General features: G+C 41.6%; 1 protein-coding gene across 1 annotated transcript in view; it reads left to right on the top strand.

Moving 5' to 3' along the window:
• Nucleotides 1-22,490, top strand: part of fig4a (FIG4 phosphoinositide 5-phosphatase a) — a 75,816-nt gene extending 53,326 nt beyond the window's left edge. Inside the window, exons 17-23 of the mRNA XM_079996733.1 lie at nt 3,666-3,724; nt 3,918-4,065; nt 4,897-4,980; nt 6,890-7,088; nt 14,877-14,962; nt 17,382-17,456; nt 21,370-22,490. Of these exons, the coding sequence (XP_079852859.1) occupies nt 3,666-3,724; nt 3,918-4,065; nt 4,897-4,980; nt 6,890-7,088; nt 14,877-14,962; nt 17,382-17,456; nt 21,370-21,547 (829 nt within the window). The 3' untranslated portion in view covers nt 21,548-22,490. The remainder of the gene's footprint in view (nt 1-3,665; nt 3,725-3,917; nt 4,066-4,896; nt 4,981-6,889; nt 7,089-14,876; nt 14,963-17,381; nt 17,457-21,369) is intronic.
• The last annotated feature ends 684 nt before the right edge of the window (nt 22,491-23,174 follow it).

Raw genomic sequence — 23,174 nt, 5'->3', positions numbered from 1 at the left:
TTTACCAATACTTTCACTATATCATAGACAATCAGCCACACTCCACTGTAGTTTCCTAGAAGATACTCAATTTGTTCTTCTCCGCAAATTGAGAGGTAATTTCTGTTGACATTTCAGAGAGGTTTTTCTAAACATATCTGTCAAGGGATGCAATTTAATTTGTTACTGTGAAGCAATAGGAATGTGTGATTCTCGTCTCGCAAATAACCTCAATACTGAACCACAACCTCCTCAGTTAGACTCACATTGAGCTGATCTCATACAAACTATTCCACTACTCCTTCCATAAATACTGTGCTGTCTTACTCACTGTTTGTCCTATTGCATTTGTTGCTGTACTACTGTTGTAAATGTGGTGTCAAATGAGAAGTCTTCCACTTGTGCTGAGAAAAATTCTGACTGATTCTTCCTGGTAAATTACATAGTCTCATTAAACAACGTGAGATATTGATGCCTATGAATACAAACAAATGGAAAATAATGGATGAACATATTACTTCTTTAGAGTAGAGGCAGGTCGAGTAGACACACTTGTCCCTCTCTGAAGTTATCATTGATTCCAAAGGTAATCATCATTTTATTGTTAAAATAATCAATTTGTCAAAATTATGGCAAATAACTTTTTTTTTTTTTTTTTCTTCTTTAATTTTGCAAAAGAGTTCCATTTATGATGGCCCGTGAGACTCCGCTGTACTCGTAGTACACACCTCAACATAACATCACACAACATCTTCTTCTTTGGATTGGACTGTAATGTCGACCGAGCGTTTCTCGAACAACTTAACTTGGTGACATGGCAATGCCGTGGCACACACTGATTGCACTGATCTTCTATACATGTGTCCTCAAACTGCGTGTTTTTTCATGTGGAATGAGGGTGTGCTAACAAGGTAGTTTGTCTGAGTCAGGGTTGGCAGTCCTGTAGTACAGTGGCCCTGAAGTGCAGAACACAACGCCAAATAACAAAAGACAACAAATCAAAAAACACTATGCCAAATATCAAAACACAGCAACAAATCAATAAACACAATGCCAAATAACAAAAGACAACAACAAATCAAAAAACAACACTAAATAACAAAACCCAGCACCAAATCTGAAAACACAACGACATTAACTCAGTCTCCTAATGGAAAAGGTTGGTGCCTATCGACAAGGATCATCAATCATCGCTGATTGGATGATTTAGAGGATATCAAGTCTGGTTGCCCCATAGATAACGCGATTTGGTGTTAAGCCAGTTCGTCGATTTTGCAGAGAATACTATAATAATATGATGGCGACCACGCAAACGCACATTAAATCGCCAACGCGGTATCTACGTTTCTATATCTGAGATCTGCCCACAGTAACTGAATTTAAATCCAATAAGTAACCAGTATCGTGTTAAAATTTTCGTACCTTTTATAAGAAACCAAATCTCATGAAAACCGCTTCAGAATCAAGCGAGTTACAGTCCATTTTATAGAGAAGTGTGCATCTCTCAATACACATTGTATTTGTTTACTAGGAGGTCTTGACCGCCCCAATATGGAAACCACGCAGACACACATCAAATCCCCACAGTTATATTTGTGAGAATGCCTTGAGTAGGGTTGTGATGATAACCACATTACCGCTGTTATATGACGTCACCGCGGTATTGAGCTCATAACCGTCATCACCACAAAAAAATATATATATATATATCCCCAGTAGATCATTCACTACCACGTTTAAAGGAAGAAGGTATCATGCGTGCCTCATATTACACTTTCAGTTAACAATGGAGTATTGAATTTTTTTTGTATTTTAAGATTTTATTTAAACATTGAACATCTTGTATGTTATTTTCATTTAAGACAATGGGCAAAAGTTCCTTGCTTTAAGTGTTTTATTGAATAAACGTTTCTTTTTTTTGCTGATCCGAAACTGATCCGATCTGTTACTCAAAACCGTGATACGATCCAAACCTGTGAGTTTTGTGATCCGTTGTACCCCTATTGACAGACTTCCATGCTATGTTCAAGGACTTCTGGAGAAATGTTTCAGTTGCTTGGGTCCTGCTCGTCACTTCAGCTTTGCGTGCAAGGGGGATGGACAGTCCATTAAATATATGGGGCATTTATTTTGTTTGTGTCCGATTATTATTCCTGTACCTCGTACCCAATCCAGAATTTTGTCAGTCTAATCGAATTTGGCTGTTCAATGCGAACGGAGCACACAGTTCAATGGGCAGTGCGCATGGAGGAGCGGCTCTGTGCCCTGTCCCATTCCTCCAAATAAAACCATGTTATTAGTTGTTTTATTTGATGGAACGGGGCACGACACTCCGTGATCGGGGTGCACGGAGGGCTGTGTTCGATTCACACATATAAAAATATAACCCCCGCCCCTAAGAAAATGAATTTATACGTGCGGTCAGCGATGATCCTCCTTGTCATCTACCTTTTCCAGTAGGAGACGGAGTTAATTTTGTTGTGTTTTCTGATTTGGTGATGTGTTTTGTGAGTTGTCCTTGTGTTTTATTTGGGGTTGTGTTTTTTGATTTGTTGTTGTGTTTTATTATTTAGCTTTGTGTTTTGCACTTTAGTGCCACTGTACTGTAGCCCACATTCACACTCTGAGAAACTTGAGAGAAGAGGTCTCTCTTGACGAGTGAAATTGCCGTAGCTTGGTCCTGAGGTGCAAACAAAAGTGGCTCCTCTCTGAAAAAGGGACAAGGGTTTTGGTTTGCATTGTTATTGGCATACTAGATGTTGATTCACAGATTATTGTTGAGATTTCTGTAAAAGATTCAATATTCAAGAGGCTATTTGTCACATACATATACATAAGGTCATGCATATATGCAGTGAAATGTCATGACGCCACAATTACGCCACAGAGATTATGCCACAATAAGCTCTAAAATATGCGTAATCGACACAAATTACTGTCCTTCAGTCACTCTGTATCTAGATTTAACCTAGTTATGCTTCTATGAAGACAAAGAGAGAAACTTGAAATGATGGATGAACATATTACGTGTTTAGGAATCATACAGTGATATTGGAGACAGTCCCTCATCAATTCCCCACAGTAGATTGGGTAGATATTTCTTTATTTGGAGAAAAAATCTGTTCACAAATCAAATCTGATCTCATTGTGGATTCCCTTATTAAATCACCGTCAACATAATTTCTTCGTCAAAATGCTGACGAATGCCTCTCTACGCCTTCCAGATGCTCTGGTGTGTGTCTAGTTGGTATTAACCTAGTTCTGATGCTGCCATTCAGGCATCCGGGCATGGGCATGTTTTTTTCCTTTTTAAATTAGCTGTGTGCTCTTCATTGTCTTCCTGCTTGCATAACAACACACCCAGATTTTGTTTAGTCCATCTTTTTATGCAGACACAATAGGCCAAGGTAGCTCTGCATTATTCTCAGAAATTGGAATAGCTGGAATTAAATGAATTCACCGATCACACACTGCAATTGCTGTTTTACATTTGCCAAAGGAGCACATCACGCACAAAATCCTAATGGTTCACCCAAATTGGTTGTATTAAATGAAAAGCCATTTTATTCAGGCATAGCACTTTTGATATCTGGGTTAGGTCAGTCCAGGTGCACGCATTATGGGCCAGTCGATGGAAAAGTTTCTCAGAGGTTCTAATGCTCTCCTTATCCACTTTCTGTCCCCAGCTACACGTACTGGTGGTCAGAAGGAATCCTGTCTTTCCTCCCTGTGGCCTATGATGAAGGTATCTCTTCACTCAACTCTGTTGGTGTATTTGTGATGTTGCAGTGCTGCATTTGTTAAAGTAACGTATCTCAACCAGTTTTGGTTTTGTTCTCTGTTTAAGGGCACTTTAGAGTTGGCTGTGTCTCTGCTTGTGCCATTGCAAGTGTCTACAAACTTTTGCTTGAGTATGAGTTTGCTCTGTGTGCATTCAGTGCCCTGTGAGGAAAACATGAAGAAGGTAAAGGTGAAGAAAGTCAACCGCTATGATGAGAGCATCGACACCTACACAGAGTTCTTCAAGCCCTACGAGCTCACCTCCTTTGATGACACCTTCTGTATTGCCATGACCAACTCCGCGAGGTGGCCCAAACACCACAGCATAGCACACAGACACAAACTCAGTTCAGATTTGACAACAAAAAGTCAGTCAAAGTCCATTCTGCCCCTTCTTAATACCATTTGCCAGTTAATCTGATACTGTGTGCCATTTAAAATGTCAATCTGATGATCTGAGTTGAACAAAATTAAAGGAAGAATAAAATTAGTATAAATAGATTTAGCGAATACAACAACATATGTCCAAGTCAAGACTAAGTCTTTGCGGGTCTAGACTAAAGATCATTGAGCTCCAAGTCCAGTTACAAACTAAAGCATATTAAATCCAAGTCAAGCCAAATAATTTATATCAGACCAATAATGCATTTTTTTTTTATTATTTATTTACTATCTCCTTTAAGAAAAGTATGTTTCACCTCATCTTGTTTGTTTGTCAGTTTGAATGTAAACACAAATTTCCATATATTTAAGTGATTTTCTTGTTGTTGTTCACTGCCCCCTTAATATGATTAAGTAGAGAAAGTTTAAAATGTTTAAGGTGACATTTGTCAGGGTAATCTGGTTTATAGAAATATATTGGTTATCGTTATACAATAACAATAGATTGATACAAATTTTGGATTATTTCCAAAACAGCACATACGGTTTTGGCCAGTCACAAAGGCAAAGACAAACAGTTATAGTACATTGCTCTGTTAGATAACTTGAGTATTCTTTTTGTTGTCAATCATAACATTTTAATCACAGGGATGGATTTCCGAAGAGGTTTCGTGTTAATTATCTCAATCTTTTACTGCGACTGGAATAGGGAATAATCAACTGAGCAAATTCTGTTTGTTTCCTTGACGTATGAAGGGAGTTTATGCCCAAGACCGTGGGAGTGGATCCCAGCCCCTTCACGGTGCGCAAGCCAGAGGAGACGGGGAAGTCTGTTTTGGGGTAGGTGTTTGTAATTGAATGTGTATGTCCGAATATGTGTGTGTGCCAGAGCTGCCAATGTTTTTGTATTATTCCTGTGTCACTGTGCCCTCCAAACCGCAACAAACAAGGCTCTTATCTTACAAAACAACAAACCACTATGTTCTCATGTATTTTTAAACAAATACACACACACACACACACACACACACACACACACACACACACACACACACACACACACACACACACACACACACACACACACACACACACACACACACACGCATAAAGACATGTAAACACATGTAAAGTTGCAGTTATACATGTCATTAGGTAAATATTGTTAGTTGAATATTTAAATATAACTAGTTTCTCGAAAAAGACTAGTTCATAAACCATTTGCGATTAATTTGCTTTGAAATGTCACTAGTTTTACTCAATATGAGATTGACTGATAGACATGTTGAATCCCATATGAAGAAAATGACCCAATCCAAGTAAAGAAAGAGTGGTTGAGTCTTTGGAGAGTATTTGTATCGAGAGAGTGAGTGTTTCTATCAAATACCAGTTGGAAACATTAGTCAAATTCTTAAATTAAATGTAAAGATCAGATAGCAGGATTTAGTTCATTGGAATTACACACTTAACACACTTTTATTTACCTAGTATATTCAGATCAGATTATCAGATCAGATCTGTTATGTAAACTCTAAAATATACACATTTTAAGATAAAGATTTGTTTATTTTTTCTATTTCCTTCCTCCTAACATCTGTCAATATAATATAAGTGGGAAAAAATAAATGGGAATTGAGCCTATTTTCCCTTTGTGTGGCTTTCAAGGAGAATCCCTTCTCCTTAGCCCTTTTATTCATTATTCAACTCACTACTGTTGATTCAAGATTCAAGAAGAGTATATGTCACCTACATATATATACATTCATACATATACAAGATTCAAGAAGTGTATTTGTCACCTACATATATATACATTCATACATATACAAGATTCAAGAAGTGTATTTGTCACCTACATATATATACATTCATACATATACAAGATTCAAGAAGTGTATTTGTCACATGCATGTACATACATTCATACATATACTGCAGGCAGTGAAATGTCTTTGCAACGCACCCGGAGATTATGCACAATGGTTTCTAAACCGAACATAATAGCTAACCTAATTCCTACCTAGCCAACTAACTAAAACTAACTGATTCCTAAAACGTAATTCAGTTAGTAAATAGAATAATGTAAATAAAATAACATAAACATAAAATAAGACTCAAATAGGTAATACAGAGGTGGGGTACAAAATAGAAGTAAAGGGAATATAGTTATGTATATGGGATAGGCTATTTGTATATACAGATATGTGCAGTAATGTGCATGTGAATAAAGTGTGTGTGGAGATATACATTACAATATACAACAGTACGATACAGTACAATACAGTACAATACAGTAACACCGAACAGAACAGCAATAGAGTGCAGTATGCAGTAATCCAGAACAGTGATACAGTTACTTGCAGTACAGATAGTATTTCTTTATGTTTCCATCTACTGTACCTGAACCATGCTGGGAACACGACGCAAACTTGATCTTGGGGATGTACAAGTGGCACATGTAGCCTACAGCTCACCTCATCTTTTATCCTCGTATAGTAGGGTCCTAAATAGGTTCAGGCAATAGGTCAAAATTTTCTTTTGACCGCCCAACAATCGGCGACGTCAATATATTCTATATATTGATCGGGCTCAGATAAATCTCCTGCTCCTCGTTGCCTAATTTGGAATAATGGTTCCCCAAAATCGGAGACTCTCAAGAGGGTCCCATTCCCAAGTGGAAGTCACACTAAAGAAAACACAGCTTTGAGTAGAGAGGTTTTTGGTAAAAATCTGGTGTTTACGTCCACAGTAACAAGAGCAGCAAGGAGGAGGCCGTGCTCCAGAGGAAGACGGCGGCCAGCGCCCCACCTCCCCCCAGCGAGGAGGCCATCACCAGCACGTCGGAGGACGACTCAGAGGAAGACCGCGAGGACGACGGGGCTGTCTCTCAGCGCTCCACACCCATCAAGCTGCTCACTGAGTCTGGGGAGAGTGCACGCACACAGGAGGTAATGCAAACACTCCCATTAAAAGCTAGCATATAAGCAATATAAGAAAGAAGGATGCAAAGTTTTGACAATAGAAATTCTCTCTTGACCTATGGAAGCCTGCCCAGGCAATTACGTTCTCTTCTGATTTGAGGATGTGCCTCCTGCCTCTTAGGTCCTCAGGGAAAATGTCAGCCGGGCTCACAGGTTTATTTGAGGCTGGGACCCTGACCTTAGACTGAGCTAACCCCTCCCACTTCTCACTCAACCCTCAGATTGCATCCAGCACCTTTTGCGTTTTGAAAATAAGATTTGAGGATCTAACTGTGATCTATCTGCTCTTTACCTCCTCTGAGCATCCCAGAAGAAATTAGCTCTCCTCGCCTCTGTCAGCCGGGAGCGTTGACATCACCTTAATCTGTTTCATAATCAGGTTATTTTATATTATTATTGTTATTCATTTTTACCACTGTAAAGTGGCGAGACATGAGCAGTGTTCTTAATGTTTAACGCTTAAATACGGACTGTATACTGTGCATTCTATCTCCCAGTTGATGTTTTATTTCAGCTTGTTACTGTTTCAGTTTATGCAAGGACTCCTGTGGAAAAATTATTTCAAAGTGCTTGTGTTCTGCTCGCAGATACACACACACTCGCACTGACACAAACCCATGAACCCAAATCCTAACACAAATGTGTGAAAAACAGAGCCGTGCATCTCCAAATGACTCAGATTCTCTGTTTCCATGACAACAAGTATGTTTGGCTAATCTTTGAAAGTGGTCTGTGGGAGGCTGAAGAGGGCTGTGATGGGGATCAGAGAGGGAGGATTTTTAGGCAGCCAATAATGGCGTTCTGAGTTCATCCCTTGGTTGTCAGCTGACGCCAGCATGACACGGGGCCCCGATGCGTATTGGGCTCCATCAAATGCGAAACATTGTGAAAATGGCCTCCAAAAATGACAATTTTGTTCATTTAAAGTGGAAATCCGTAATATTCTTTTTTTTAAAGAAATCCCATATTGTCTACATTTTTATAAAGCTGGAACTTCATAAGAAACAGCTGTTCAATGGCTTGGCGTTATTTGTGTAACTCTCTACAATATATGCTGTTTCCGTTGTTGGTGGCGTGGTCCGCATTCCTAAGCCTCCTATGCCTTAAAGGGGCATTATTATTGGGCACATCGATGTGGATGAACATTCAAAGTGCAGCAGCCTCGGGTGAGAAAAATATCCCCACCACCTCAAGTGACCCAGAAAAAGACAAGATAGTGATGGGCGTCTTAGGCTACGTTCACACTGCAGGCAAAAATGTCCCAAGTCCGATTTTTTTTTTTTCTCATATGTGATCTGATCTTTTTTTTTTTTTCATAACAGTGTGAACAGCATAAATCACATGGGATGTAATCTTCTCAATTTTGATTTCGGCCACTTTAATATTTGGTCGTAAATCCGATACAGGTCTGATTTTTTGCAATGCGATCTAAGTCTAAATAGTCAAATCAGAATTCATGCAACTTTTGCATCACTCTAGCGCAACATTTGTCACAATTTTTCGCTGGCTGGAGTCACTCTGTGGAAAAAAAACATGGAAGACAGCTGCTACCGTGCGTGCTTCCAGGCTGGGGTTGCCCTCCATCCGGTTTTAGGTCGGGCAGTCCGGTTTTGAAATACCGTGTCCATCTACCAGCGTAGCCTTGAGCGCTGGTAGTCGGACACTCATTTAATGAGTGTCCAACTGACAAATTTTGTCCTCCCTTTGAGATCATCCCTATTTTATACTTTATTTAATGGTATATATTAAATTAATAAATAAATCGGCTATGTGTTAGTATACATTCCCTTAAGACTTGTGGTCTAACAAATTATTGGCTGAAAGCAGCGTCAAATAAATATCTGGTATTTCATTGGTCAAATGAACGTAACCACATTAGCTATGGGACTTCTTGATGTCATGTCACGGTGGGCACAGACCCAATCTACCTGTAGTGGTAAGCAGTAGCGTGGTTAGGGGTGGGCATCCAGGGCTTCAGCCCCGAATATTCTGTGAATAGCCTCGGATCTAAAATAGTGTGTGTATCCTCGGAGGGTGTGATTGGGCGGCCTCAATTTGTGCCCATCTCCCTCTTCATGCGTAATAGAGACATTGGAGAGGGAGCAATCATCTGTCCTGTTTCTTTAAATAAAGAAAATACAAATATTGTGTTTTTATTTTATTCTTACTATCCCATATTGTATACCCATTACGCTCACTTAATGCAAGGTCAGAACCGATGTGTCCTGTGCAAGCCCCCAAAGGCAGAGACATATAACCCCGGGGTCCTGGTAGTCCATTCCAATGACCAACTGGCAGATGTGACCTCAAACCCCATTTCATCATAATAAGAACCCCTTCATAGGGTGCGGAGGTAAATTATATTACCACATCCCCCCCCGACCCACCTCCATGCTTGTGGGTGTGGATTCCACATACAGCTTAGCTTGTATTTCCTGACCATAACCACTGTCAACCACGTAGCGTAACTCTGTTGTGAGTGGGCTCCTATCCTGAGCGTGTGTGGGGACGAGGGTTTTACTTGTTGCCCGTTAGACCAACCAACGAGCAACCAGATTAGTCGTCAGCCTACAAGCCTGGAGCGCTAGTTAAGGCTTTTCCGCGGTGACGGAGGGGCATAGGTGGGCAGCTATTGATTCCGCCATGGGGGGCCAGGTATCCCAACTCCAGCTTGGTGTCTAGGGTCGACCACTGACTGAACGCCTGGATGGCGGAGCACTTCTTCTGAGGAGCACCCCAAGAAGACCTTACAACCTCTGTGAGATCCTCCATTACTGGGAAGGCACACAGGCGGGGAGGCTGATACCCAAGAGGGGAGGCTGAGCCGTAAAATACGCCCTGGACAGCATACGGGTCTGCCCACGGAATCCCCAGCTTTGCCATAGCTCGCTCCAGGAGGTGCAGGAGCTCCTGGTGAAAAGGCCCCTCGGACAGTTTGTGAGCAGCACCATGTGACTCCTCACGTGGCTGTTCTCCTCCCCCTCCTCCTCCACCTCCACCTGGGAGCCCCACTGGGCTGCATGGAAGTCCCACAACTCCTGGTGCGTGTCCAACTTCTGATCCACCTGGCACGGACGCTGTGGGAGATCCAGAGAGGCAGGGAAGTGTGGCCCCGAAACAAGGCCAGAGGACAGGGAAGCTAATTCCTCCTCTTCGGCCACCCCCAAGACACATGTAGGCAGTTTGGCAGTACGGAGAGACTAGGGAGGGAACCAAAGATGTCGGCCCAATGGCAGATTACTTCCAGCGGCAGACTTGAGCAGTCGACGCAAAAAAATGGGTCTGACAGCGCCGCCTCCTCACCGGACTCACAAGGGGTGAGTATCCCTGTGGGTCATGTGCGCACATGTCTTTGGGTCCGTAGCCAACATGCGCAGACATAATTATTTCCTTAATTTTCTCTCTCTTAATTTACGTAAAAGAGGGCTTGCTTGAATAAGCAAAGAGCGAGTATGACAAGCGATGACTAAGTATGTATACTTGTGGGCGGGCCATATGATGGGTGTTTGAGTGGCCCAATCACAGCCAGTCAGGGCCAAGTTGAGACTTGGTTGGTTTCAATGGGCTTTATTCAGTGGAGCTGTCTGGGGACAGCTTAAGGTATAGTAAGAACTTTTGTTCTTCATTTGTAAAACCAGGGTTGTAGCACAATCCAAACATCTTACGGTGATTTTTTTGTTTCGTTCAATAAGGAAATTCATGAAAATAAAATACATCTAAAATAAAAACACAATATTTGTATTTTTTTTATGTAAAGAAACAGGACGCATGATTGCTCCGACTGGTCAGAGAGCTGGTCGTAAGTCCGAACGGTCGTTAAACAGGTAGGTCATTAAATGAGCCTGTAAAACACTCTATTCCCAGAGGGAAATTCCAGCGTGACAAAAAGAAAAGTCACATGGTCTCACGTGGGACTTAGGTTATTGTCTTCTCCTCCAAGCGCTGACCCTGAAGCCCAAGAGGCCGGGGGGGCAAGGTCACGTTCCTCCTACTGTGGGTGGGTGGATGCATCGCCACGTGCACGCTGGAATTGTCAGGAATTATCTCATGAGTGTGCAAAGCCTCCCACTGTTCAATCACGGCTCCCCCACCGAGAGACCCTCTAGTCTGTGGGAGAGTAATGATGATGAGGATGATGCTTTGTCACCCTGGTTTCAATATTTAATGTATTGACCCTTAGGATCTTTTTTTTATATTTAATTTTTATGTTTAAAAGGGATCTAAAGGTGATGGGAAAATCAGTTGGAAATTGGAGAATTTACTCATGACTTTTACTTGAAAAGTACTGTTGCTTTGCCACACAATTATAATGGGAAATTATTATTGTCTTATTTATTTTCCCTGTATGTGTATTTACTCCTATCCCTAAAAATAGGGATATACTGAAGTAATATACCAAAAGCGGATCAGATCAAGTTACTCTTAAAGTCGGTCTGAAAGAAATTCGAAAACGCCAATATTTTCTCACATCGCTCACAACTTGACTCTTAGTTCATTTTGTCCCGTCTCTTCACTTTTGGAAAAAAAACGTTTTATTCATCATGATGTCATCTGATGCGCTCATTTATATCCAGCCAATCAAAGCATCGCATCAGGAAGCCATGCCCACCAATTTAAGCCTTTTCAATTCCCACCTGTAGTTGGCGCTAGTGAGCAAGTCTGTCACTCAGAGGTCAGTGCATGAATATTAATTAGAGGCGAGACCTTAATGAGTAAAACTATAGGAAATATTGTTAGTTGTTTACAAAATAAAATTAATGAATGCTTTATAATGCTGTATGCAAGGTTTGTTGAGGTTAGATGTCCCTCGTAGAGTTATCTCGCGCGACTTGACATAAAATAGAATTTTGTCTAATTCCTGCTTATTTGAGTATTTTCGTCAATATTTTACCCTGTATAACTGATATAACGGAGCGTAAATATTTTATATTTTGATAGACAGCAGCTGCTCTTTTTATTTCGTGATTCCTTGAGCACAGACTGTGGGAAAATTAGACCCTTGATCTCTTTGATCTGCTCAGACACACAAGCACAAGCCGCCACCCCCCCCCCCCCCCCCCCCCACATGATTTTCTGATATATTTCTGCTTATGCGCACTCCGCTCCGCCTTCTCGGGGGGCAGGAGCAAGAGGCTGGCCATGAATATTTTGGGGACGGACCGCCAGCTCACGTGTTTGGCACGCACCCTCCCATGCGCGTGTCTCGTGTCGCTGCCTCCGAAGCCTGTCCCGAGAATGGATTGCCGCCACTCCGGCAAAAGCACAAAACTGTTAAAATATTTAAACATCTGATCATTACCGCGTTGGCTGTGTAATTACGCACACTCATTGTGTATGTGTGTATGTGTGTGTGTGTGTGTGTGTGTGTGTGTGTGTGTGTGTGTGTGTGTGTGTGTGTGTGTGTGTGTGTGTGTGTGTGTGTGTGTGTGTGTGTGTGTGTGTGTGTTCGTGTTCACTCAGTCTGTCTACATCTTTGTCTGTATGTGCATCTACTTTGTTTGCTTCTTTATTAACGGGATGAAAAAGCAACGATCTGACAAAATCATGTGTAATCGCTAACGATTAAAGTGCACCTCTGCCACAGCATTGCCACCGTCTTCACCGCATTTAGGTGTGAGACAGAGGCTGACCTTGCATCTCAGCTCATTAAAAGATGCACCTTAATGTAGCAACAAGGACAGAAAAGTTTGAGGCCAAACACCTTGTGGAGTACCAGAGTGAGGGAAGACAGTCAGCACCGTGGACAGGGCCACATTTGTTTGAGTAGCATGTGACAGTGAGAAATAAGAAATAATATGGCATCTTGGCTTAAAAAAGTAGTACATTTTGTCAACTTACTGTATCATGTCTGCCACATGAAAACAAGTTTGTTTTGTTTTATTACATCAAAAAACCCTGTAAACTTTAAAAGCAATAAAATAAAAACAGTTTTGTAGCCTGAAGCCTTGTACATAAAACCTGAAAATGAAACAACTTTCACAGCATAGTCACTAGGTAGTAATTAAAAAGAAAAAGGTTTTTATCAGGTGAAACATTTTGGAACATTAAAATACATGCAAAATAGTGGATTATTCATGGAAATGGCCAGATATGAAATAATGTAATTGACACCAGATAACCTGGTTCTTCATGCATGTTATTTGATTGTCATTTGATTCCTCAGAGAAGTTTGTAACATAGGGTCTTCTTGATATCGGAAACACAACATCTTATCAATCATAGTTTATTGGAGGCATGTGGTTAAAGAACAGTGGGAGCTGCAGAGGAGGCAGCAGGGGCCACAATGTGCTCGTGCCGCATGGGATTAATGACACGTGAGGTGCGTTTCCCCACGCGATCTCTTATGTCAACAAACAAATCTGATGGGCTTCCGCTGTGGTCGCTTTGTCTACAAATCCTCATTACACACATGTATAGAAACAATGGAATTAGAACACGGTGATTTTTGCAAAATTATTTAGAAAATACATGATACTATTGGGGTTCAGTTGCAAACTGCGGAGAAGCTGGTTTGGGGTAATAATATACTGACGAGATGAAGGAAAGGACTTTGAGAGGTCTCCATCTGCCCTTGAGAGTCGTATCGACCAATTGCCAGATTTATGAATCACCTGCCTCCAAAACAAGTGACAAAGCAATGTCAAGCTATTTATATATTTTTTTTTACGGTGAAGTGTAAGAAAAGGGGAATTTTTTTGGTGCAGTGATGTGCTTTAATGTTACTATGACAAGACTTACTGTAAGAATGAGCAGTTTTGCTAAAACGATAACATTGAGGTGGAAATGTGAAGGATTCCGACTAAACTACTGTAACTCCCTCCTTTCTGGCATCGACCTAAAGTCACTCTTCCGCCTCCAACTAGATCAGAACGCAGCAGCTCGGTTTCTTACCGGTTCCAAAAGATGCATCACATCACCCCGATCCTGGCTTCTTTCCATTGGCTCCCTGTTCGATTCAGAATTGATTTTAAGATTTTACTGATGACTTTTAAAGCACATCTGGGTCTAACTCCAAGCTACATAAAATATATGTTGACCCCATACTAGCCAGTGCGCAGCTTCAGATCCTCAGACGGGGCCCTTCTGACTGCTCCAAAGTTGAGACTTAAAACTAAGGTGACCGTGCCTTTTCTGTCAGGGCCCCTTGGCTTCGGAACGACCTGCCTGAGGAGATATGGCTGAATCAGTGACTTATTTTGAATCACTTCTCAAAACCCATCTGGATAGATCTGCTTTAATGTGACGTCGCCCCCTTTCTTGATCTATTCTATCTATTTTATTTTTAATCAACTTATTTACTTTTATATTATTCCTTTTGATTTCTATTTCTTATTATCATATTGTAGATATTTACTTATTTATTTATTTTATTGTCCTTTTATCTGCTTGTTTAATTCAATGAATGAAAGAATTCCTGTTTAATGTCCCTTTGCCTTTTAAATTTATCATCTGAGCACTGCTTTTATTTCATCGGTCAAAGCACTTTGTAAACTGTGTTTTTAAAGGTGCTATATAAATAAAGCTTTTATTATTATAAACATTTTATAAATGTGGCCCCTGGTGTTTGATGAAGTTCGATTCAAATGATTGCATAGGTCGGGTTAAGATCACATAGCAAAATTGACATCTTGATGTTCACATTGATACAGCCCTTCCTCACACACCTGTTTGGAGACTTGTTGTGTTAAACTTCTGCTTGAACTTGGCCCACAAGATAGTTACTGTATGATGACATTGCCTCCTGACCTCCCCCAGGAGTATCATCAGCAGCCCCTGAGGGAAACCTACGGACTCAATCTGGCGGATTTTCCGGCCGAGGAGGACCTTCTAATCTATGAAAGGTAACTAACGTCCACTTTCCGAGGACTCTCTTGTCCACATCATCCCAGGCTGTTTGGACTACACATTCCAAATCAGAGAGCAGATTGACTGGTCATACCGGCTTGTTTGGAGCTCACCATTTCCCATGAAATGGGAAGTCCATTGTTCCCCATAGCTCTGCCTGTCTAAAAGGCTTTTCTGCTTTTAAGAAATTCAAATAATGCATCATTGATGACTGGCACTGCTATTTTCCCCATTTTCCTCTTTTGTGTCACAGGCAGTCTATGTGCACACTTCATTTTCTGACCAACTGTCAGTTCCCGCACCATTTGCCCACACTATAACAGGGATTCTCGACCTTTTTCATATCAAGGACTCAATTTGACACTCAAGATTTTGTCTCTGGGATGCCAATCTGAGAGGCTATTTATTGTTTTATACACCAATCAGCCACAACATTAAAACCACCTGCCTAATGTTGTATAGATCTGTTTGCAATGTGACAGGGTGTATTATCCTGTTGAAAGAGACCACTGCCATCAGGGAATACCGTTTCCATGAAGGGGTATACTTGGTCTCCAACAATGTTAAGGTAGGTGGTACATGTTAAAGTAACATCAACATGAATGCCAGGACCCAAGGTTTCCCAGCAGAACTTTGCCCAAAGCATCACACTGCCTCCGCCGGCTTGCCTTCTTCCCATCGTGCATCCTGGTGTCACCTCGTCCCCAGGTAAACGACGCACACGCCCACGGCCATCCACATGACTTGAAAGAAAATGTGATTCATCAGACCAGGCCACCTTCTTCCTTTGCTCCATGGTCAAGTTCAGATGCTCACGTTCCCATTGTAGGTGCTTTTGGCATTGTATAGGGGTTAACATGGGCACTGTGTGTTCTGACACTTTTCTATCACAGCCAGCATGAAATTTTTCAGAAATCTGTGCTACAGTAGGTCTTCTGTGGGATCGGACCAGACGGGCTAGACTTCGCTCTCCAAGTACATAAATGAGCCCTGTGGGCCCATGACACTGTCGCTGGTTCACCGGTTGTCCTTCCTTGGACCACTTCTGGTCGGTAATAACCACTGCATTTCGGAGAGACCTGCCGAGATGCTCTGACCCAGTTGTCTAGCCGTCAATATTTGGCCCTTCTCAAAGTCGCTCAGATCCTTACGCTTGCCCTTTTTTCCTGCTTCAAACACATCGACTTCAAGAACTGACTGTTCACTTGCTGCCTAATATATCCCTTGACAGGTGCCATTGGAACAAGATGAGCAATGTTATTCACTTCACCTGTCAGTGATTTTAATTGTTGTGGCTGATTGGTGCACGATTTAGTCCAAACTTCCAGGCATGTCCATACTATAGATAGGGAGGTGAGAGTGAAGCTATGATCAAAGGCGTCATAGTCATCCATCCTCGAATTTTGCTAATGTCTTGTAATGGTGAACTTTAATAAGTAATGGAACCTCTTGAAGGACACCCTGTAGAGAAAAACTGCACTAAAGCACAGTCTGTCACACAGGCTGCCTGAATGACCCCGGACGAGGCTCCGGGGCTGCTCTTTCTACCTTATCCACCTGAAACGGCCGCTGCTTTGTTCCTCTCATTTATGTTTTGCATGGTGAAATATTCCAGACATTCACAAACTCCGGTCTCATGGACTCACTGGCCATGGCCATTTGTGACTGCTTTCCTCTGTAAGGATTACATTTCACTGCATATATGTATGAAAGTATGTATATGTATGTGACAAATAAAAAATCTTGAATCTTGAATCTTGGATACTGCACACGGTACCATTCCTCAGACAGAGGTGAGGTCAGGAAGCCCATTTCAATTCCGCCCCCATTTTCAATCTTCCTTTGTAATTTTTTTTCTTCCTCCCTCTTAATAACATCGACAAGGTAAGTAGCCGCCGACTGGTGCTTCAGACTGAAAGCCACTGCACGTTCCTTTTATGCGTACTGCATGTTCGGTGAGGTGTTGCTGGATGGAGTCTTCACAATTCTTTCTTTTCCTCTCCCTCATGAGTCTAAGCCCGCTGCGGATAATTGGTCTAATGTGTTTCTGTAGTAGTAGGACAGCAGGACCTGCAGGAGGAAGTCTGGGTAGAACATTGGGCAGAACTGTTGGGTACTTGGAGGCACAGTGGCAGAGGAGAATTCAATTTTACTGATGTTAGATGGAGGAAACCCCATGTGAGCACAGGGAGAACATACAAACCCCACACAGAAAGGCTCCTAATTGGGAGATTACTCACCGGAGCACGGGAATCGAACCCAGGACCTTCTTGCTGTGAGGCAGCAGTGCAATGCACTGTGCCACCGTGTTCGCATAATATATAGGGGTGAGAGAAAAAGCGCTGTTATTTATGTGCAGATAGAATCTTCAGCTTTTTTCAGTTTATTTCAGCTCTTTATTGTGTGTGTCTCCAGGTTTGCACATCTGGGCCAGAGCCAACACAAGGTGGAGAGAAACGAGACGGCGCACCTGGCAAACGTCATCTGCTTGTGAGTAGAACATGTGACAAACCGCCACTACACGTGCATGCACACAGTCCACATTATAACCTCCACCCACGTGCAGCGCTTAGTTTTATGTCCCAATAGCGAGTCCTCCTGTGAATATTACTCAGTCTAACCCTGGCTAAACCCATTTCCAATTCCAGTAGCCTTGGGAGAAGTGAGGGCTGGTTGGACTAAGTGGTCTCTTGGGGAGGGAGGGACGGACAGACGGGGGGGGGTGGTCTTGCTGTCTTGCTGTGCATCTTTCCTTTTGTACATCTCTCACCTACACTTTGTCCGGCTCCCAGTATCCCCCAGCATCCATGCCCATACCTCCTGATCCAACTGTCCCTCGCGCTCCCGCCATGACGCAGTGGACCATGGGAGAAATAAAATGCTCTTCCTGATTCCAAATTCATGCCACACATGGGTTGGCAATGTGGGACCATAGTGACTTATTGGCAACACCCCCGCCATCTTGTCTCTATCATCATTTCTACCACACGTACCGGTGCTAAATCAGGAGGGATCCCCACTTGGGAAGAACCCTGCTTGGGCCCCTTCACTGCCACCACCTGATGATGCCACCTCATGTTTGCCTAATATCTTCCTCCCTCCCTACTTATTGGATGAATTGAGTTGGTGGGCACTTAAAATATGTCATTTTTGGCCACAACAAAGCACTCACAACAGTCATGTGTTGACTCGTAAATATTAACACAAATAAGGTCACACACATTCATCATATGCAAATGTTCTGTTCTAGTGGACATTATCAATTGTGAGAACTACTTGAGAGTTGCATATTTAATCGGTGAGCGCACAGATGTAATTTGAATGCAAAAACAAGGTTTTCAGCAGAAGAAGCAGAAGTCTCTGCGAACAAAAGCATATTTGAACACCCCCCATACAGTTTATGAGGAAGAGCAGAGAAAGTCTGTGCAAAGGTTTTTTAAAGTGCAGTGAGAGAAATAGTGCTCTGAAATTAAAAGAGCACGTTCTTTTCATTTGGCAGTAAAGTAACTCCATTGGACAAAGCGGGATCAGAAAGTGTTGCTAATGAGCCTCATTTTAGGTGTCTCTGCAGGAGCAAGTGTTGACAAATCAAAACGTGGGTGTCAGTTTGATTGACACTTGTTGCACAAAGGTACACATTGTTTGAAATCCACTTTTAAAAGCAGGAAGAAATTGTTGTGTGTAAAATCAAAATTGCAAGGCTGCACTAATTCATCAGTTCCAGCAAGAATACAAGTTCCAACAGAACAATTCTATAACAACAATTGGTATCGATAAGAGGTTGGATTATTTTTCAGAGGTTTGGTTCTCGACAAGTAACTCAGTAAAAAGAGTTGTTACATTTTTTTCAACTTGCTCTTCATCGGATTTGAGTGATTTGAGTGTAATTTAAGTGTTTTCGCCAACAACAAGTCGTTCGAGTCTTGCATCAATACTTGCAGGACATAATAAGCACAGTTCTAAATGTTCCTGATGTTTTTCATGGTTAACAGGATAGTGGTTTAGTGCCGTGGGATTATTGGAATTGTAGAGAGTGTGCAGTGGACACTGCTTTAGACGCAGACTGAAATGACATCCATCTTGGCAGTTAATCACGGCAACATAAGTTGGATATGAGCTCATTATTCATTCATAAGACACTCATTACTCATCGTCACAACTGTAAACGCACACTTTCAACATTTTATGCTTGGTAAAATGTCCTGCATTAAATAGGACCTTCTGTTATACGGGGAAGGAATGTAAGCATGAACCCATCCACGGGATATTTATTGTCTTAATTTATCTTGCATCTCCTTGTTTGCCTTTTCAAACACAAAATCTGAAATGAACCCATGTAGTATTTCTCTTTTGATTTGCCCTGAATTGGTCAGCAGCTAGCAAATGTGAGCCTGGGCAGCTGCCACCGGTCTGAGGTTATTTCACTCATTCAGTGATGATTGGTTTCCGTGTGCGTGTCTGTGTACGTGTCTGTGTGTGTGTGTGTTTGCGTGCTCATCTTAGCGCCGAAGGGAGACAAGGGGCTCACTCCCAGATCGCTGGATCAAAAGTCTCTTGGACTTGTTGGGTTTCATTTCTTCGTTTGTTTCCTCTCTCGCTCCAATCAGTAAATCTGTCCGTCCTCCCTCCCTCCCTCCCTCATGGCGGGTCCACAGGGCCCGGCAGGTCTGTGTGTGCTGAATTACATAAGGGGGCTATCCTCAGCCTCCATTACAACATCCTAAACATGTTTTGATTCCTACTGAGCCTCCCACCCCACACACCCCACTCTGTTGTGGACCAACAGATATAGAACCTTAGAGACGCGACAGAAGATATAGCCAGATGACAGGAAATCAAAGCTTCAGAAGAACAGAGATTATTTCTTTACCTCATGTGATTCCCAGTAAGAAGCAAACACGCCCGCACTCACACACAGCACCAAACCACTTTCATTGCTTCACTTCATTCTCTGCTTATTTTCCTGATTTGCCCTCCAGTGATTGTTTTATCCTGTCTTATCTCAACTTATCTTCTTTTTAATTGTCTTATCTTACCTTATGTTAATTTACATTTTCTTAAATTCTCCCAAATTATCATAAAATTTAATTTGTTAAATGATCTTATCTTGTAATGATCCTGTCTTGTTATCTTGTGATGAAAGCAACATGGCAATATCAAAATAAATGAAAAAATATATTATTATAATTATAAGAAGAACTATAATTTCTCATTTTATTTATCATAATTCCAATTTATAAAGATTGCATGTGTGTTTGCAGGAAACTGTACAAAACACACTGAAACTGTATAATATTCCTCTGAGAGGCTGCTTGTACCCAGATCAGCATCTGTTATTATGTCAATAAGCTGTTAACACCGTTCAGTTCACATCAATGTAAGGCAGAAATTAGTACTTCCAGCTCATGCGGCAACAAATCGCAGTCTCTTTCTGTCCACGATGCAATTATTTATATTACCCCATTTGACAGCATAGAGAACCTCTTTGTTGTCTCCGTTACAGCCTGGCATTGGTTTTGTTTTCTCTAAGTGGAACCGGCACATTCAGATTTTCTTTTGGTCATTTGAACGGTTGACCGTGGTAAATTCGCGACACATTGTGGTGACAAAGAATTTTGTTGCGTTCAGCGTATAGCAAGACTCCACTCCAAACACAAGATGTTCAATGAGCGACCTATTTCACTTAAGCCTACTGCTATTTCTCCAGTTGGCCCCCTGGCTCATGCGTTTCTTAGGATACCTCACACTTCCGTTCATTCATAATGAACCGACATGGCTTGTGTCTCTGTAGCTTTTCCCGTAATTCGGTGTTTCCTTTCGCATGTAAATTGCAGATGAATTTGTCACGTGTACCTTGACAATTCTTCAAATTCAATGCTGCAACAACGGCATCTTCTATTTACTCTCATATAGAACGTGTACGCGATGAGCTTGCGTAAGTCGGGCATAGTTGTGGGGAGTTCTCTCCCAAGGGCCCCAGCTGCTGCTGACTAGCCGGTTAGCTGGAGGGCGGGCCAGACCCTGATGAGCCCTCCATGGATAATGCTGCCTGGAGATAACACAGCATGCTTGCACGACAGCTTCCCAGAAAGTATTAGTGATTCAACTCTAACGGTGCCAGCTTTTGCACGCCCCCCCTCCCCCGCCATGTTTTTCTCATTAAACTCGCTTTAAACAACATTTCTCTGTTTGTGTGGGAGTGTATGACTTGGATGCGTACGTTGCAATAACGGTGAAAAGATTGCTGTGCCCAAAATGTATTTTTGAGCAACGATTGTTATGTTATGCGCATTCTCTTTCCCCGTTTTACAATCTCTATTGAATATCTATCTTCTTTGTTGGTTTATTTCTTTTGATCTGCCCCCATTTCTTTCTCTCTCCATCCTTTCTGGTTTCGTCTCAGGGAGCCAGTGTCTCGCTTCCAGGAGGACAGTGTCTACCGTGTCTCCCCACCGCAGGTGGACAAGGATGGCCCCGAGGTGTTCGAGACCCACGTGATGACGGGCCACGGCCACGTGAGGGCACTGTGCCGGGAGGACATGCTGATGTACCGCGAGTACATCAAGAACAGATATATGTGAGGACGAGGTCTGGGATCCGAAATGATATTCATCTGGGAGCCTTTATTCCAAAACGTAGCAGCTTGGGGACACTTCTGCTCCAAACAGGTCAAGGGTCGACGACTTGTTCAGAGGCATAGTGTGAAAGGTTTTGGCTCAAAATGCTTTTTTTGTTTCGTTTGGTTTGTTTGTTTGTTTGTTTGTTTGTTTTAAATCTGGACGTCCATTGAGGACATTAAGTATGCAGAAAACCTCAAAATGCCCACTCGCTGACTTTTTATGAATCAACTTTTCCGCCAAGTGTCTTTTTATTCCAGCAGATTTTGGTCTTCATGTTGTTTTTCATTTTTATTTTTAAATATTTTATTTTTATTTTGACTTTTAATCGCACATTATTTATCTCTTTTCTCAAAACGTATAGTGCATTCAAACGCATGATCCACTTAATGAAGCTCAAAGAAGCAAAACATTTTTTATTGAAAGTTTACACTAGTCATTCATGTGTTAAAGGGGTTTTAAGGCAGCTGTGTCCTTAAAACGTTTAATTAAATAAGATGATTGTAAAGATAATTTGTAACCGTGTGTCAATTGCCCGACAGTAATACACAATAATTTGTGAAAACCTTTATTTTTAATGTATTGATTTCCATTATAGCTTTTGTGCCATCTACTTTGGGGTGCGATCAACTAGACTCTTGCTTTTGTTCCCGTGTAGCTCATTGGAGTGTTTACACATAACAAAGGATAAACAGTCAAAGAGAGAAATTGTACAGTGGACTTATTCTGTTGACCTGTTATAAATAGTAAATACATCAAATCTATGGGTGTAATTTTAGCCAATTCCAGTCGTAGTATATGTTATAAAATGGTCGGGGAAAATATTGTCTACTTTTTTTCCCCAAATATACGCATATGTGAGTTGATTATTTGTGTCATTCTAAATTAAACACATTTATTTATTAAATCATTTGAGTTCAATTTTTTAGTTGCCTCAATGTGTTCTTTCCATTCTTGCCACTGTTGTATTTCAACACAACTCAGAAATACATAAATTATTATACAGTACGTAATGATGAAGATAAAGCAACAATATCTTTCTTTTCTTTATCTCTCCTACTTTGATGTCGCTATCAGTCATTTCTACATATTTTTACATGTTCCTTTGCCCGCGTCGCACTTCCCCTCCCTCGGCCTCTCACACGTTTTGCATTTCTCACACAGTGTGAAATATGATTTGATACGCACATTGTTTCTCCTTCTCTCTCTCTCCCTCTCACAATCAAACTTCACATACAGTACACATCCTTTACTGCCATCCTTTACTTTTTTTTTTTTACATTTGGAGTCCACCTTCTCTTCCTTTGTGCAACCCCTTGGTCATGGTGATCGTCCCCTTTCCTCCAGGGATGGAGGGAGGGGGAGATCAACGTGTCATCGAATAGAACGAGAAAGCCCCTAACCAGGTGAGGGGGGGTATTGGAGGGCATCAAGAAAGAGTGTGAGCTGGGTATCCAGAAGATCGACAGTGGTTAGCTCTTGAGTCCAAAAGGTGGGGAGGAGGTGAAAGGATTTTGAGATGTTTAAAGTGGTAATCCATCAGATTATTTTGTAAATAATAAATAAAATCCTGTATTTGATTTTTTTTTTT

Source organism: Zeus faber (assembly GCF_960531495.2).
Source record: "Zeus faber genome assembly, chromosome: 2".
NCBI lineage: Eukaryota > Metazoa > Chordata > Actinopteri > Zeiformes > Zeidae > Zeus > Zeus faber.
Note: the sequence above shows the minus strand (reverse complement) of the source record. Positions and strands in the feature narration are given on the sequence as shown.